This window comes from Cetorhinus maximus, chromosome 10 (assembly GCF_964194155.1).
Source record: "Cetorhinus maximus chromosome 10, sCetMax3.hap1.1, whole genome shotgun sequence".
Classification (NCBI taxonomy): Eukaryota; Metazoa; Chordata; class Chondrichthyes; order Lamniformes; family Cetorhinidae; genus Cetorhinus; species Cetorhinus maximus.
Window position 1 is genome coordinate 93,149,728 of NC_135888.1, and position 19,050 is coordinate 93,168,777.

The following is a 19,050-nucleotide window of genomic DNA, read 5'->3' on the forward strand; positions in this document are numbered from 1 at the left end:
CAATATCTTTCCCTAAGTTGTGGTGCCCAGAACTGCTCACATTACTCCAGTTATGGTCTAACAAAGCATTTGTATACCGACAGCATCACTTCTACGCCCTTGACTTTTTGTCCTCTTGTCCTGAAGGACAGAATTCTTTTAGCCTTCGATTATTTTCTACACCAGTCCAAGACATTTAATGATCTATTTATATAGCCCACAATGTCCCTTTGGGTCTCCATTGTTTCTAGATTTTCACCATTTAAATAGTACTCTGTTCCATGCTTCTCAAATGCAAAGTGGATAACCTCACATTTGCCTGCACTGAAATCCATTTGCCACTGCTTTGCTCAAGTATTAAGGACTTACTCCTCCCAACTGAAGTTTGAGAAATGTTTCAGTACTAGGATTACCTATCTCACGAGGTCAACCATTTTAGAAGTTCAAAGGTATAGTGAATTTGTGGATGCTGAAATGATATGCTGCATTAAAATAACTTCTTAGCTAGCTGAATTCACCACTTTCCAGCTGCCTCCCATAATTAAGTGCAGATTCGATCAGCTGTTAGCTCTTCTACCAACAATGGGAGGCATTCACAATATGAAGATCTCTGCTAGATTCAAGATTGATGTTGCCTGAAGTTTCCATTTGCCAATTGTTGCCGACAAGTTTAGTGAATTTTACGTCACCTTTCTAAGTGATGCTGACGATGACAACAAATGGTCAGTGTCAGTTGCCCAATATAGGAGGCTATTTATGACCAATGTTGATGTTGCAATTGGTGGGGACTGTAATCAGATTTCATACTTCTAAACCCAACTATTAGGTATCAGTAGAAAATTGATGTTATTTATACTGCCCTCCTACTTTGCTACTGCTTTGTTTACTGCACATTTTTGGTAAAAACTTTTTTTTAAAAGCTTATCAAAAGTCAAAAAGGTTTTTACTGACAAAATTATCACCATTGAAAAATAATTTTATTTCCGCATCTACAAAGTTTTAAAATTGTGAAGTTAGATATCATACAATGCTTATAAATTGATCATATTTGTTTACAATCTTCTCAAAATACGACAATAATTCAACTAAAAAATGTGCTGGGGGTTTATTCCACTTAAATTTATATTTTACAGCATGCAATTTCACAATCATTTGTATGATTCGTTTCAATAAATACAACTCTGAATATGTACATTAAATAATGCCAACATATCCAATTCCTGTACTAGTTACAGACCTGGTGCCATATTTATAAAATATACTGATGCAAATAGCATACTGTTAATTTGTATACTGCATGGCCATTTGTGAATATGGCTCCTGGATATTAAAATGATAGCTCTAATTATTGTTCTTATTAACTTTAAAATGAGTAAAGTTCTGTATTTATTTAGAATATCACAATTATTTTTATTTAGGCATTCTGTTTTTAAGCATTTTACTCAGCAACACAAATCCAATAAATAAAAGTACTGACTTTGACTTAGAACGTTTTGGAATGTACTAAAGCAAAATCTCTGTCCAAAAACTACTGGTCCTTCAATTGGCACTTCAGCACTATTTCAGGAGTTTCATAGTGCACACATAATTTATGGCAATAAATTTGCAAAAAAAAAAGATTTATGGCAATTTCAACATGTTTATGATGATAAACCAAATGCTTGACAGAAAGGCAGAATAGAGTACATTATTAATGACACACTGCAATTAATCACAATTAAAATGTCTGTAAAAATGAAAATACCTTTGAGCCAACACCTACTAAATCTCCCCATAGCTGGCGAGTAATACATGCTACAAAACCACACTTTTCATGGTAAAAATGTTGAACTTAAACAGTAAAACTGGAGCTGGATGACAAACAGAATTACAGGAATGGATTAAAACTATCTACCCTTATTGTAAGGAAATGAATGCACCTTGAGTGCAAGTCAAAAATGATGTATTAACCCAAAATTAATAATTTAATGCATGCTACGAAACGAATTAATTTAGCCAATAATCCCATACAACAGAGTCATAGCTTCTCCTTTAGAATCACTCTGAATGAATAGAAATATTTTTCAAAAATGCGTTCAGGTTTCAAGTATGCTTGTTTCTGATATTAAACAGTTTTAGACCTTCACTGATTTTAATCCAGGTTCTGTGACATGAACTAAATTTGTTGTCATCCTCCTCTTTGAAGTTCAACAATTCTGGACAATTTTTCACAGTTCTCTGTTTTAAGAGATTCAGCTTTCTCCTTCAGGCGCTCATCCCTGTATAAAGTGGCCAAATTCTGCAGGTCAGTTTCTGCAAAAAAGATAAAACTTAAATCATTGAGTAATATCTGTGGCACAAAAAAAATACAAGTAGAGAACAATCCAACTATAATCAAAGTTACCCCTGCAGGATTAAAATAAACCAGAGGATACTGCCAGGGTAGCATCATAACGGTATGCTAACACAAACATTGAAATGTATCAGCATGGGTCAATAATTGAGAACTTAGCCCAAGTACAACACAGTAATTAATTAAGCACTTCCTTTTATAGGAGCCACCTCAAATAGTTAGGAAAAGGAGGGAGAGAGAGATCATACAAATTAATGTTTCAGGTCTTCTACCCTAGCATCACAGCAGGATCAGTGTTTTTTTTTTAATCATTCATGGGGTGTGAGCATTGCTGGCAAGGCCAGTATGGTGTTGTCCATCCCTAATGCTCGAGGTGGTGGTGGTGAGCCACCTTCTTAAACCGCTGCAGCCCATCTGGTTTTGCAATTAGGATCCTTGCTTTTGTCTATTGATGAAAAAAGTATATTGTGCTTATGTGCAGATGCTAATGGTAGGGTGAGGTTAACTTATGTGGAGAAATTACTAAACAACAGCGTGTGAAGGAAGTTATCAGTAGATTTGCCACGAAGCTAATGGTGCTTCAATAGTTTATGCTAGTATAGCTACTTTCTTCAACCCATAGATTTTTGTGGTCCTGTATTTTTACTAATGGTAAAGGAGCTCCCTCACATGGTTGGGCTTAGTGTACACACACTGTTCTTATCTGAAAGCATTCAAGTTTGAAAAACCTAATACAGTTTAAAATGCAGAATTTTAATTTCAAATGCCTACACTTGCAATATGTTTCTGCATGTTCAAACAGCCAGCCGGCCAGAGAGATTATTTCTGTGGATCTGGCAGTCTTAAAAAAGGATTAAAAAAATGTTATAATGCAAACAAAAAAATATATATTTTTCATTCGTAAGATAGATCTTTTAAACGCATACTTACTTTGCTGTTTTTCCTTCCGGCAGCTATGTTGAAGGTGATCAATGTAGTCCTTCTCAACGTTATTTTCCAGGTTTTGCAGTGCTATGCCTTGGTAGTCCTTCTCAAATCCTTTGTCAACAAAATATTCTACTTTAAGGCGTTCAGTTTCTCTGGACAAAATATGGCCCAATGACCTGAATCATTAGAACAGGTGTTATACAGTTATCCGCTACATAGATTATATAGATCAATGCACAAAAAGCAAATTTCGCTACATAAGTAAAGCATCTATGGTACAACCCAAATTTATGATTAATCCAAAAATGAATATAAAGTACAATGATGTCACATTTCCTAGTTCTCATGTTCTTGCAATTTTATGCTGTACTTTTTTAGCAAGTCAACTGCTGGCTCTGTCGGCTAAAGGTACAGCTGCACTGGGATTACCGCCCCCAGAGTTGCACATAATTGCACAATACCATGTACTGTGTTTTTTGTCACGGCCAGAATTTGTTTCAGCTTTCCAATATCACAATGTCAGCAAGATTCTTTTATTCTAAGTTTACCCATACCCAACTTTTAAAAGCGATTTCTCAGCATATTTTATTTTCAGATCCAGCACTGTAATTAATGTGCAATTCTGCCCTCTTGTGGTTGTACAACTATAAAAATGATCTATTAACTCATACATATTAACAAGTGTGTATTACTTATCTAGTTATGTTTTAATTTATGGTGTTGCCACTAAATTGCATTGGCACAGAGAAATTTAATGCCCCTTCCACCACCTATCTTCTAGTTTTCAGGCATGTTGAAAAAGCATTTCACAAGCAGTTGCTGTCCTCCCTTAAACAACCAATCTTTGTGCATCAGAGAAATCATTGCTAGTAGCAACTAAGAGCGATTGAGGGAGGGGTTCACCATAGGTAAGGTTAATCCTATTCCTAATGTTCATAAACATCCACTTTGAGTGTGGGCGCTGGATAGCAATTAAAAAAAGAAACCACGAGTGATAAATTTTCCCTGTCTTGCCTCAAGCATCTTGTGCCAATTGCAGCCTTCCTTTTTAACCTTGCTTAAATAAAGAAAATAAATTACATTCACATAGCCTTTTACATTCTCAGGACTTTCTCAAGCAATTCAAGAAAATTAATTACTTTTTGAAGAGTTCATCACAATTGTTTTAAAGATGAACATAACCAATTTCACACAATGCCCCACAAACAATATATGAGATAAATAACCAATTAATTTGTTTTAGTTGGTTAAGAGGTGAACGTTGACGGAACACTGGGAGTAGATCCAGATCCTCTTTGAAAAAGTGCCATGTTCTTGCCTCCACCTGAGCAGACAGAAGGATCCCGATTTAATATTTCATGCAAAAGATAGCTAGATGTGTGGTAAAGCTGTGGTAAAGGTACATATTGCGCCTTTTTACATTTATGGCTTTTCTATGAAGTACAATGCATTCCGAGAGAAATAGAATAGTTTTACTGTTTTTTGTCAAAACAAAAAACACTAATCAGCACTGTTAATGGAGACTGCACTTAACCTAGATCCCATTGATATAAGGGCTTATAACATTATCCATTTTTTCAGCTAGTTTAAAAACAAATTGGACTGAACCTGTTAACCAGTCCAAATAATCAAGGCCTTGATACTGGGCAAATCTGCCAACCTAAACGAACAATTCAAATAAAATTGTTAACGCTGAACTATTTACCGGTAGCATCTTTCAAAAAAAAAATTTTGCAATTTCTTTACAAGGTTTCCATTTATTTCTTATATTCAACTTCAATTTGATAATCATGGCCATGCAGACCATTTCTTCAAAACTTAAGATTTTTTCCCAATTCGGTGAAAATATATCAAACTTAAAGAAAATTGTTTAGCACAATAACATTTCAAAAACATTAAACTTACGGTTTGTAGTAAAGACTGTAAGGAGGATTGGTCACTGTCAATTGGGCTACAAGTGACACAAGTACTAATATAAAAACTGGCAACAGCTGCAAAAATACTGAATAAGTTCCCTGCAAAATGTGCAAAAGAAAGTAATCAGTTAAGGAATCTCTAATTGACTTAAATCACAACGGGTGATCTTGCTTCATGCATTTTCTTAATCCCAACAGCATAATATTGTTCCACAGCTACTAATTCCTTTGCTTACTCATTATGTATACTGCATCTCAATTCTTCGCTCTCCAAAAATCATGCTTTATTAGCAAAAATTCTTTTACTATACAGCTAAGCTCTTAAAAATACATAAATCACAGACTGCGTATTTAGAGTGGAGACCTTCCTGTAATCACTCTCTTTATTATGTGTTATGAAAGAAAAGTTCTCACACCCCGATTCTTCTGCATATAAAAGGCTAGAAGATTTGTGACACCAGATTTTTCTTCAACACTGCCCTTAACTGGATGGTAGTCAGATTCAGGCAGAGGAGAGGTTAAACCATACTATTGTAATTAATATATTTTACCATAGATTTTTTGTTCAAATCTATCCAACTGAAGAGACTTGACCAGCAATTTTTTTTTTCCCTTTCACGGGATGTGGGTGTTGGTGACTAGGCCAACATTTATTTCCCATTCCTAATTGCCCTGGAGAAGATGGTGGCGAGCCACTTTCTTGAACCGCTGCAGTCCATGCCTTCTAGGTACACGATGCTGTTAGGAAGGGAGTGCCAGGGTTTTAGCGAATGTGAAGGAACCACAATATAGCTCCAAGTCAGGAAGGCGGGTGACTTGGAGGGGAACTTTCAGGTGGGTGATGTTCCCATTCATCTGCTACCCATGTCCTACCAGGTGGTAGAGGCCCCAGATTTGGAAGGTGCTATGGAAGGAGTCTTGGTGAATTACTGCAGTACATTTCTTAGATGGTACCCACTGCTGCCAATGTGCCGGTGGTAGGGGATTGAATGTTTAAGGTGGTAGATGGTGAGCAAATTAAGTGGGCTGTTTTGTCCTGGATGGTGTCAAGTTTCTTGAGTGTTGTTGGAGCTGCATTCATTGAGGCAAGTGGAGTGTATTCCACTGCACTCCTGACTTGTGCCTTGTAGATGGCAGCTCAGCTTTGAGGAGTCAGGTGAGTTACTTGTCACAGGATTCCCATTCTCTGTCCTCCTCTTGTACCAACAGTATTTATATGGCTGGTCCAGTTCAGTTTCTGGTCAATGGTAACCTCCAGGGCATTGCTAATGGGGGATTCAGCAATGGCAATGCTATTGAATGTCAAGGGCAGATGGTTGTATTTTCTCTTGTTGATTACGATTATGTACAACAGGTATTTATCTCGAGATTAAAATTTATAGACTTTACTTATTCCTTTTTAAGAATACAGGAATTTTAAGTTATTTCTAAATGAAAACAGTCCCTACTTTTCTGAGGGATTAAAAACAGAAGCCACTTCTATTGTTTATGCCTAATTATCTCATATCCTAAATCATAGAAATATTAACATTTACCTTAGTTCTATCGTCAAGTTCTTCCTCTTCCACCCTATCATTCATACGGCGGCGCCGACGGTAAATATGCGTGTACGTTGTCCTTCCATTTGCATAGGTGTGAATATTACCTGGTCAAAAAATACCACCATCAGAAGGCTACTCAATTAGCAATTTTAAAGTGTGAAAAGATCACACAGTCCAACAGTTAATAGAAAATGCTGGAAAGACAGCATCTGTGGAGAAAGAAACAGTGTTAACGTTTCACATCTGTACGAATTCTTCAGAGCTCTGAAGAGTCATACGGACGTGAATCGTTAACTCCGTTCCTCTTTCCACAGATGCTGCCAGGCCTGCTGATTTTTCTGTTTTTATTTCAGATTTCCAGCATCCACAGTATTTTGCTTTTATTATAGTACTGTTAATAGTACCCTGACTTGGAAATATATCGCCAGGTCCTTAACTCCCTCCCTAACAGCACTGTAGGTGTACCCACACTATAGGGACTGCAGCGGTTCAAGAAGACAGCGCGCCTTCACCTTCTCAAGGGCAAGACAATAAATGCTGGCCTAGCCAGCAACGTCCACATCCCGTAAAAGAAAGAAAAAAAAATCATGCCAGAGCTAACAAAAACCGTACGACTTTAAGGCCACAGCAGACATGCAAAACTGCATTTTTTTTAAAGAAGTGATAATGCGGCCCCTGGCATTGTCATCCAAAAACAAGGTCAATTTCCACGTTTTTCTGTTTTCTGATCATGGGATGGGAGTGTCACAGGCAAGGCTGGCACTTGCGACCCATCCATAATTGCCTTTGAGGTGGTGGTAAGCTGCCTTCTTGAAACGCTGTTGGCGAGTGTTCCAGGATTCTGACTGTGACAGCAAAGGAACAGCAATATAGTTTCAACTCAGGATGGCAAGTGCCTTGAGGAGAACTTCAGGTGGCGGTGTTCCCATGCATTTGCTGCCTTTGTCCTTCTAGGTGGTAGAGGTCATGCGTTTAGAAGGTGCTGTCGAAGGAGCCTTGGCAGTGTGCGTCTTAAAGATGGCATGCACTGCTGTCACTGTATGCTGGTGGTGCAGTGTGTGAATATTTAAGGTGGTGAATGATGTGATCAAGCGGGCTGCTTTCTCTTGGAACATCTGGCATGTTGTTACGAGTTGCATTCATCCAGGCAAGTGAACTGGATTCCATCACACTCCTGACTTGTGCCTTGCCTTGTGGACAAGCTTTGGGGTTCAAAGGTTGCTCACTGCAGAATTCCCAGTCCTTGACCTGCTTTTAGAGTTTACAGTATTTATATGGCTGGTCCAGTTAAGATTCAGGTCTACGGTATCCTAGGATGCTGATTATGTGGGAATTCAATGATAATAATGCCGTTGAATGTCATGGGGGGATGGTTAGATTCTTTCTTGTTCAAGATGTTCATTGCCTGGCGCTTGTGTGGCACGAGTGTTACTTGCCATTTATCAACACAAACCTTATTGTCCAGGTCTTGCTGCATGTGAGCACAGACTGCATCTGTTACTCAAGGAGTTGCAAATGGTGCTGAATACTGTACAATCAGCAGCAAACATACCCACCTCTGACCTTATGTTGGAGGAAGGTCGTTGATGAAGCAGCTTTAGATACCTGAAACAAGGGTAATGCCCGAAACTAGGATAATATCCTGAGAAAATCGTGCAGCTAGGCCCTGAGGCTGAGATGATTGGCCTCCAACAACCAAAACCATCTTCCTGTGTGTTGACTGCAACCAGTGAAGAGTTTTCCCCCTGATTTCCATTTACTTCAATTTTACAATGGCTCATTGATTCCACACAGACAAATTATATCCTTGATGTCCAGGCAGTCACTCTCAAGCCAGCTCTCTTGTACATTTTTGGAGCAAGGCTGTAATATGTCTGAAGCTGAGTGGTCCTGACGAAACCAGAACTGAGCATTGGTGAGTGTGTGCCACTTGATAGCACTGCTGAGTCACCTTCCAAAACTGTGCTGAGTAAATTATTGGGATGGTAATTGGCCAGATTGCATTTGTCCTGCTTTTTGAGGACAGGACAGACCTGGACAATTTTCTATTTTGGTGGATAGATACCAGTGTTAAAGTTGTACTGGAACAACTTGGCTAAAACCATGGCTAGGTCTGGAGTACAAGGCTTCTGCATTCCAACCAAGATGTTGTCAGGGTCCAAAGCTTTTGCCGTATCCAGTGCCTTCAGCCATTTCTTGCTACCACAAGGAGTGAGTTGAATTAGTTAAAGACTGAAATCTGTGACGGTGGGACCTCAGAGGCTGAGTTGAATCATTTACTTGCACTTCTGGCTGAAGATAGCTGCAGATGCTTCAGCCTTTGCAATCATGTGTGGGCCCTGCCATCACTGAAGATGGGGATGTTCATGGAGCCTCCTCCTCTTTCCATTTAACTGTTAACCATTCACAACTGAGCTTTGATCCGGTTAGCTCTGTCTTTAGCATGCTGGTTCCACTATTTAGCATGCATGTAGTCTTGTTATAGCTTCACATTCCTTGCTCTCCTACACTCCTCACTGAACCATGGTTGATTCCCTTGGCTTACACAACACTAAAGCAAAATACCATGGATACTAGAAATCTGAAATAAAAACGGAAAATGCTGTAAATACTCAGTCGGTCTGAACATCTGTGGAAATTGGACCAGAGTTAACGATTCAGGTCTTTGTCAGGGTTCTTATGAAAGGTACCAGATCTGAAAAGTTAATTCTGTTTCTCTCTCCAGATGCTGCCAGACTTGAGTATTTTCTGCATTTTCTGTTTTTATTTCTGATCCCCTGGCTTATTGGTAATGGTAGTGAGGGATATGCCAGACCACAAGGTTACAGATTGCAGTGGAATACAATTCTGCTTCTCTTAATAACCCACAGTGTCTCATGGATGCTGAAATTTGAGTTGCTATACCTGCTCTGAATTTATCCCATACAGCATAGTGATAGTGCCATACAATATGTTGGAAGGTGTCCTCAGTGCAAAGACATGACTTTGTCTCCATGACAAAGTACAGTGGTTACTCCTACAGTCACAGATAGATAGACTTCTAACAGGAGGATTGATGAGAACAAGGTCAAAAAGAGTTTTCCCTTATGTTGGTTCTCTCACCACCTGTTGCAGGCCCAGTCCTCAGGACTCAGCTAGCTCGTCAGTAATGGTGCTATCAAGCCACTCTTGGTGATGGACAATGAAGTCCCCCCTCAGAGAACATTGTGCCCTCAGTGTTTCTTTCAAATGGTGGTCAACATGGGGCAGTACTGATGGCTGCTCCCTTCTGACCACACACCGGGTGGATCCATCCAGCAGATGGGATGGAGAGTCGGCGACATTAGCTGAAGTATATGATTCTTTGAGTATAACTATAACAGGCTGTTGCTTGATTAATCTATGGGACAGTACTTCCAGATATTAATGAGGAGCAAGGTTGATTGAGCTGAGTGTGCCTTGACATGTCCAATGCCTACATTAATGCTGGGTGGTCCATTTTGTTTTATTATTAGATTTTCTCAGTGATTTGATGCAAATGAGTGGCTTTCTCAGCCATTTCAAAGGGCAGTTAATAATCAACCACACTGCTTTGGGTCTGGAGTCACATATATGCCAGATCAAGCAAGATTGACAGATTTTTTTTTACCTAAAGAACATTAATGAACCATATGGGTTTTTAAAGACAATTCATTAGTTTCATGGTCACCATTACTGATACTAGCTTTTTAGTTCATATTTATTTAATTAACTGAATTTAAATTCCCACGTGGTGGGATTTGGACATTTGTCTCCAGTACATCAATCCAGGACTCTGTATCGCTAGTCCAGTGTTATAACGTCAGTAAGTGATAAGCTTATAATCATCACAATTTATTTTTGGTCGGTTAGGTGCCTGATAAACTTGGCAATTACTTTCCCTGGTTAAGAGTCTTCATATCAAACTAGCGTGAAAATTCTGAAGAATTTTCTTTTGTCTGATATGGAGTGTACTCCCTCCCAGTTGGGATATAGTGCACTTAATCTTAGAGTCATAGAGTTTTACAGCATGGAAAGAGGCCCTTTGGCCCATCATGTCCACACCGGTCATCAAGCTCTATCTACTCTAATCCCATTTTCCAGCAATTGGCCTGTAGCCTTGTATGCTATCATGTTTCAAGAGTTTATCTAAATACTTTTTAAATGTTGTGAGGGTTCCCGCCTCTACCATTCTTTCAGGCAGTGAGTTCCAGATGCCCCCACGCTTTGGGTGAAAAAAAAATTTCCTCAAATCCCCTCTAAATCTCCTGCCCCTTACTTTAAATCTATGCCCCCTGGTTATTGACCCTTCCACGAAGGGGAAAAGTTTCTTCCTATCTATCTTATCTATGCCCAATTTTTTACACCTCAATCCCTCAGCCTTCTCTGCTCTAAGGAATACAACCCCAGCCTATCTAGTCTCTTCAAAGCTGAAACGTTCCAGCCCAGGCAGCATTCTGGTGAATCTCCTCTGCGCCCTCTTGAATACAATCACATCCTTCCTATAGCGTGGCAACCAGAACTTCACACACTACTCCAGCTGTGGCCTAACTAACATTTTATACAGCTCAATCAACCTCCCTGCTCTTGTATTCAATGCCTCAATAAAGGCAAGTATCCCATATGCCTTCTTAACCACCTTATCTTCCTGTCCTGCTACCTTCAAGGATCTATGGACATGCACACCAAGGTCCCTGCGATCCTCCATACTTCCTAGGGTCCTACCATTCATCGTGTACTCCCTTGCCTCGTTAGTCCTCACAAAATGCATCACCTCACACTTTTCAGGATTGAATTCCATTTGCCACTGTTCTGCCCATCTGACCAGCCCACCTATATCGTCCTGTAGTCTAAGGCTTTCCTCCTTGCTATTTACCACACCACCAACTGTCATGTCCATAGTGACCAAAACTAGTAAGATTTAAGATAGTTATGGAAAAGGACAATGATGGACCGGAAATAAAGATTCTGAATTGGGGGAAGATGATTTTAATATGATGAGAAGGATCTGGGCAAAGTGGATTGGGAGCAGCTACTTGTAGGAAAATCTACATCAGAGCAGTGGGAGTCATTCAAAAAGGAAATAGAGAGAATGCAGGGCCAACATGTTCCCGTAAAGGTGAAGGGTGGGACTAAGTCCGGAGAACCCTAGATGTTGAGGAATGTACAGGAAAAAAAAAGGAAGTTTATGGTAGATACCGAGGGCTCAAAACATCAGAAGCTCTACAGGAGTAGGGAGAGTGCAGGGGGCTACTTAAAAAAGAAATTATGAGAGCAAAGAGGGGACATTAAAAACCACTGGAGGGTAAAAAAGGAAAACCTAAATGCGTTTTGTAGAGGCAAGAGGATAACTAGGGAAAGAATAGGGCCCATTAGGGACCAAAGCGGCAGTCTGAGGGAGCAGCCGGAAGGTTTTAAATGAGTATTTTGCACCTAGTTGTGACTGTATAGAATTCTGCTGCTACTGATGCCCACAGCACCTCATGGTTGCACAATCTTCATTTGCTAGATCTATTCGAAATATATCCTATTTAGCACAGTGGTAGTGTCATACAAAATGATACAGAGTATCTTCAATGTGAAGACGAGGCTTCATCTCCACAAGGACTCTGCGGTGGTCACTCTTACCGATACTGTTCTAGACAGATGCATCTGTGGCAGGCAGGTTGGTGAGGATGAGGTCAAGTATGTTTTTCCCTCGTTAGTTTGCTCACCACCTGCCACAGAAACAGTTTAGCAGCAATGTCCATTTAGGCTCAGCCAGCCTGGTCTGTAGAGGTGCTATTGAGCCACTCTTGGTGATGGATATTGAAGTCCCCCACCCAGAATACATTCTGCATCTTAGTCACTTTCAGTGCTTCCTCCTGGTGGTATTCAAATTGGAGGCGTACTGATTCATCAGCTGAGGGGGGACAGTACGTGGTAATTAGCAGGTTTCCTTGCCCATGTTTGACCTGATGCCATGAGACTTCATGGGGTCTGGAGTCGATGTTGAGGGCTCCCAGGGCAGCTCCCTCCCGACTGTATACCACTGTGCCACCACCTCTGATGGGTGTGACCTGCTGGTGGGACAGGACATACCCAGGGATAGTGATGGTAGTGTCTGGGACATTGTCTGTAAGGTATGATTCTAAGTGTATGACTATGTCAGGCTGTTGCTTGACTAGTCTGTGATGCAGCTGTGCGCATTTTGGCACTAGCCCCAAGGTGTTAGCAAGGTTGACAGGACTGAGATTGCCGTTGTCGTTTCCGGTGCCTAGGTCGATGCCGGGTGGCTCATTCGGTTTCATTCCTTTTGGACTTTAGCGGTTTGACATAACTGAGTGGCTTGCTAGGTCATTTTAGCGGGCATTTAAGAGTCAACCACATTGCTGTGGGTCTGGAGTCACATGTAGGCCAGACCAGGTAAGGATGGTAGAATTCCTTCCCTAAAGGACATTTAGTGAAGCAGATGGGTTAAGATAATTGACAATGCATTTAATAAAATATCTGATGACCATGAAGCCAAATTTCACCATCTGCTGTGGTGGGATTCGAACCCAGGTCCCCAAAGCATTACCCTTGGGTCCCTGGATTACTAGTCCAGTAACTAGTCCAGTGGGCAGCCAAATACTCTATCTCCATCTCCCATATATTGAAGGACTCTGATATATGTTGAAGGAGAGACTCTGGTTTTTGTTAAGCGTTTCCCATGCCTTGGCAGTTGCTCCTCTCAAAAGGCCTCCATTGCCGAGGAGAACCAAGACTGGATCAGCTGCACCAGCTCATCCTTCTACAAACTATGACAGTGAGTGTTTGACAACAAAGACCTCCGCAAGTCAGCAGAAGTTCTGGTGTACAGAGCAGTTGCCATCACTACATTCCTGTACAGCAGTGGGACCTCGACTGTATATCAACAACACATAGGGCCCTAACTTCCTTGGAGTGGCAATCAGTGTCAGATTGCCACTCAGAGCCCAATTATTTATGTGAATCTTTTCCCCAGCCTGTCCTGCCTGACCCACTGACTCAGGCTGGGCAAGATCCAGCAGTGCAGCTCATCCCCAAGGTCCAGCATCGAAGTCCAGCTCTGTCAAATTGAAGGAGGACACGCCCCCTTTTTTACAGCACTAATTGCCATAAACCAGGTAAGTTAAAGGTCCCATGAAATTTAAAGGTTCTTGACAGGCCAGGGAGAAGGCAAGTGTCTAAACCAAGGGGATGGGAGTTGTGAGGAAATCGGAGGTCGGGGAGGGGGTGATTGGAGGAGGGCGGTTGGACCTGGCAGGAGCGTGAAGGGTGGGTAGGTCAGACCTCGGGGTGGGGTGTGGTGAGTCGGACCTCGGTTGGGTGGGGGCGGGGGGTGAGTCAGAGAGGTTGGGTTGGACCGCAGGGGAGGAGCAGAGTGGGGTGGGTCAGACTACGTGCCGGGGGGAGTGGATCAGATCGTGGGGGTGGGTGGGGGGACAAAGTCGGCTTCCCATGGGAGGTGGGGGTGTGGGGAATACCCATGGGGGCGGTGGTTAGTCAGGGGGTTGGATAAGTCCCATTGGGTGTCATGGGTGTGAGGTGGGGTTGCGGGGTGGGGGTGGGGGGGAGGGGGGGGGTGGTGTCGGTCTGGGTCTTTACAATAGTTACCCAGAAGTCAGAAGAAGTTTTGATTCTTCTAACTTTTTCTGTAACTATTTGTGTAGCACAGTCTGAACCATCCAAAGTTTGTGATTTAAATCACATTTTCAGATGGCTCCCAGTGCAGGGCAATTGCCCAAGGAAGTTTGCGCTTCGGGGCAATTGCCATGCAAACCCTTACCTGGGAACTTCCGATAGGGATGCTCGAGCGCATCTTTGGGGCACCCCCGCCAATCGGACGCTGGGGGGCTCGGAAGTTATGGACCATAAGAGCACTCAAAAAATTCTATCAGCAATGCCTCTGCCACAACTCTGGATTCAATGGTATGATCATCGAACAAACACTAGTGTCCTTCTTGAAGCCAGCTCCACAAGCATTCAGACAAACGCCTACAAAATTAATTTTGATGGACTGGACATTGTGTCCGGTGGCCAAAAACCATTTCCTCCACCAGTCCTGTTCTCCCAGCTCTTAAATGGCCAATCTTCTAAGGGAGGACAAAGAAAATGCTTCAAAGACACTCTGTAGCTCTTCTTGATGCATAGCAGTATTGACGCTAATCACTATTGGAGAAGCTTGCTACCAATCAAATGGCAATAACCTGCCCATCAAGCTACATCATACTTTGAGTCACGAAGGAAGTGAATCCTTCACTCTGGATTCCACCAATTTGTCCTGGGATGTCCTGCTCCATATGCCCAAAGTCTGCGGGTCACGAATCAGCGTGTACAGTCACATGAAGACCCGTGGCAGAAATTTGCCTCCAAGTAGATATCATCCTGGCAAAGTCAACACAGAATTTCTGGAGTTTTTGGACCCTTTTATGCATTGACCATCAGTGGTCTCATCATCGTATCCATTTGTATTTAAAAATGCAATTGGTTCCAACAATGACATAGGATCCCAATTGTTCATATTTAAACAGCCTCACATCCATGTCAAGTAGGTGGATTGGGCATATATTTATAGGTTTGGCTGACATTTGCATCAGGCAGTCTTTGTGCATCCAAGGTGTGGGCAAAGTTCACCCTCTCAGCCAATTTTCCTCTGGAAGCCATTGTTTCTCAGATGAGAATTCAGATAGACAGCAGTTGAACAACGTGTCTATCCAACCAGGAATTTTTTTAGTGACATTTATGAGGGTGTATCTACTTATTCACAGTGCACAAATGAGCAACAGTAGATTGAAGTACAGAGGACTAGGAACTTGATCTTTAAGGGCCAGTTTACATTCTCCTGAAGAAGAGATGCCTAAGGGCACAAATGCACAAATCTGGTCAGATTTCATAGGTGTTGGTGGAAATTTTAAGAAGGCTTTTTGAGTACAGAAGTATGATTCTGGCATTTTGACAGTGTGCCCATTAACCTGGAATAGCCGAAGGCTGTTGTGAAATTCACAGGACATGTTTTACAAGGATGAGGAAAGCATTGGCTATCTACAGTTGAACATGTGGCAACTCCGATGATATCTGTAATCCATCCCATAAGACATAGGAGCAGAAATTAGGCCATTCGGCCCATCGAGTCTGCTGTGCCATTCAATCATGGCTGATAAGTTTCTCAACCCCATTCTCCCGCCTTCTCCCCGTAAATCCCCACAAGCAATGGGCTTTGTTGCATTACTTCTTCTGGTTTCCACATGCTGGCTGATCAGGTTGAGTGAAGATTCACAATATGTCTAATCACAGTAATGAAATCTATCATGGAGGTCAGTGGGCATATGGAGATCCAAGTTTATTTGGAACTCTGTAGATGAGGTTTCTTTCTCTCTGTGCAAATTAATTTGCTGTGCTATTTATTTTATGGATTTTCCAATCACTGAAGTCAGAGCTCCATACCTGAAACCACCAGTTGCCAAGTGTACTAGTATGAAAATCATACAGAACAGATAGCTCCTACAATTGCAGGAGCCAGTAGATGTGTCATGTAAAAACCTAATTCGAGGAGGTAGTGGACTACCTCAGTCTGAATAGGCTCCAAATTACTTGTAGTATGCAACCATCTCGGACTTCAGTGATTAGAAAATCCATAAAAGGAACAGTAAATTAAATTCATTTGCACAAAATTCATAAGAGCAATTCTGAAAATCAGCACATCCAGCAGGCACTAATGCTGTCTAAGAGCTTGGAATCACATAATAAACCTGCATAGATCTAGAATAGAGATGCATCATGATGCACAACAAAAGAATAACACACACAGCACTTAAAGGATTCAGTTTTTGTTAGCATTTTAGCAGTTATGTTCAGAGAGTGTTCCTGCTACCATTTGGGATATTGGGGAAAGGGATAAATAGGACATCATCTGCAGTACTCGACAATATTGAATATTAGCCAGACATTATATGGCGCAGGTGACTGTTTAAGCACTGGAAGCCTCAAAAGACTTAAGATTTGATCAATTGGAGCATGCCTTAAGTTTCACACAAGCTATGCAGGTTCTTCCATGTGACTGTGTGTCAAAGTTTTTTTCTTGGTCGTACTATTGTTTAGTGATTACTAGTGCTTTTTTGCTGTGTAAAGATGGGGATACATGCATTGATGTATAAGGCTTTTGCAGAATTGTACCGTAACACGCCTAATTGAAGGCACCTGCAAGGTTGTTCTAGGATTATGATGATATACTTCATTATATATTGTTGGTCACATTTGCCTAGCTATAGCAATGCTCAGTTTTAGTCTGTAGGTGTCAGGTATCATTATTAGCCACAGTACCTAGCAACCAATGCTGCAATCTTCTCTCTGCATTAAATAATGCAAACAAACCTGATTGCCTAAGGATGAGGGCACTCTAATTTCTCCCAGGGCAGCGGACATTGCTACGCCTGATTCTGGGCTCATGGTCACATACTGCAATAGCAACTTACATTTTTATAGCACCTTCCTATAAATAGACCAAGGCATTTCACAGGTGTGTTATCAAAAAATCTTTGACACCAAGTCACACAAGGGGCAACATTTTCACCCGTCAGAGGGGATGTGTGGGAGCGGGCGGGCCTGATCGGGGGCGCTGCCATTTTACGTGGGCGGGCCAATTATGGCCCGCCCAGCGTGATGTCCGCCAGGAAGCGCTATGCGCTCCGTGTGTGGGGGAATTCCCTAGCCGGGAGTGTGCTCTTTCGCGCACATGCTCACAAAATGCTGCCTCAGGGAGATCAGCTCAGGTTTGAAACATTGAATAAAGATTAGAAAAAAAATTACTGACATGTCTCCTCATGTGCTACTGTCAAATAAGCTGGGACACGTCAATTTCTTTTATTTACACATTTAATACAAATTTTAACACCCTCATGAAACTTCATCCCGCCTGCGGATGAGATTTCATGTTTCTTCGGAAGCCCGCCCGGGCTCCCGACCTGCCCGGCAACCTTAAGGTTGGACGGGCAGGTCCATTGATTGATTCAATTACTTTATTAATGGCCAACTCAGCTGCGCACCCGCTGACCTGAAAATGTAAATGACGTGCGGTGATGTCGGGACGCCCGCCTGATGTCACCCCGCATCATTTTACACGTCACCAACTGGAAGATACAGCCTAAGATATTACAGCAGATGATCAAAAAATTGGTCAAAGAGATAGGTTTTAAGGAGCATCCTAAAAGAAGAAAGCAAGGTAGAAAGGCAGAGAGATTTCCAGAGTTTAGGGCATAGGCAGGTTAAGGCACAGCCTTCAATAGTGATCACAGATGATCAAGAGGCCAGAATTAGAGGAGCACATAGATCTCCCAAGATTATAGATCTGCAGGAGGTTAAGGAGATAGGAAGTGGTGAGGCCAGGGAGGAATTTGAAAACAAGCATGAGAATTGTAAATCAAGATGTGGCCTGATCAGGAACCAATGAATACAGGGATGGGTGATTGGGAATTGGTGTGAGTTAGGATACAGGCAGAGTTTTGGAATGAAATCAAGTTTACAGAGTTTAGATGATGGAAGGATAGCTAGGGGTGTGTTAGAAGTTTTGTCTAGAAGTAACAAAAGCACGGATGAGGGTTTCAGCAGCAGATGAATTGAGGCAAAGGCAGAGTCGGGTGATGTTACACAAAAGGAAGAAAGCAGTCGAGTTGACGGTACAGATGTGCGAGCAGTGACTCCTCTCACGGTCAAATGGAACACCAAGGTTGAGAACGGTCTGCTTCAGCATCAGAGTTGTCAGGGAGAGGAATGGAGGCAGTGGGCAGGGAATGGAGTTTGTGATGTGGGGAAAAGACGGTGAGAATTTGAGGAAAGATGGTGGCGTAGTGGTAATGTCACTGGACTAGTAATCCAGAAGCCCAGGTTAATGTTCTGGGGTCATGGGTTCAAATCCCACCACAGCAGCTGATGGAATTTAAATTCAATTAATAAAAAATCTGGAAAGGCAAGCTTGTCTCAATTATGGTGACTATGGCAACTATCAGTTGTTGTAAAAACCCATCTGGTTCACTAATGTCCTTTAGAGAGGGAAATCTGCCATCCTTACCTGGTCTGGCCTACATGTGACTCCAGGTCCACAGTAATGTGATTGACTCTTAACTACTCTCTGAAATGGCCTAGCAAGCCACTCAGTTCAAGGGCAAGGATTTGCCAGCGACACCCACATCCCATGAAAGAATATTTTTTTTGAAAAGACAACGGCTTTAGTCTTCCCAATATTTAGTTGGAGGTGATTGCTGCACATCCACTGCTGATTGTTGGACAAGTCTGTCAATTTAGATAGTGGAGAGATCGAGAGGTGGTGGTGATGATGTACAGCTGGTTTCGTCAGCAAAAA

The 19,050-nt window shown here is 41.8% G+C and overlaps 1 protein-coding gene across 1 annotated transcript in view; it reads right to left on the minus strand.

Moving 5' to 3' along the window:
- Positions 1-934: 934 nt before the first annotated feature.
- Positions 935-19,050, minus strand: part of LOC144685835 (dnaJ homolog subfamily C member 18-like) — a 31,623-nt gene continuing 13,507 nt past the window's right edge. Inside the window, exons 5-8 of the mRNA XM_078550781.1 lie at positions 6,690-6,799; positions 5,144-5,253; positions 3,242-3,414; positions 935-2,271 (exon numbers count right to left, since the gene is read on the minus strand). Of these exons, the coding sequence (XP_078406907.1) occupies positions 2,147-2,271; positions 3,242-3,414; positions 5,144-5,253; positions 6,690-6,799 (518 nt within the window). The 3' untranslated portion in view covers positions 935-2,146. The remainder of the gene's footprint in view (positions 2,272-3,241; positions 3,415-5,143; positions 5,254-6,689; positions 6,800-19,050) is intronic.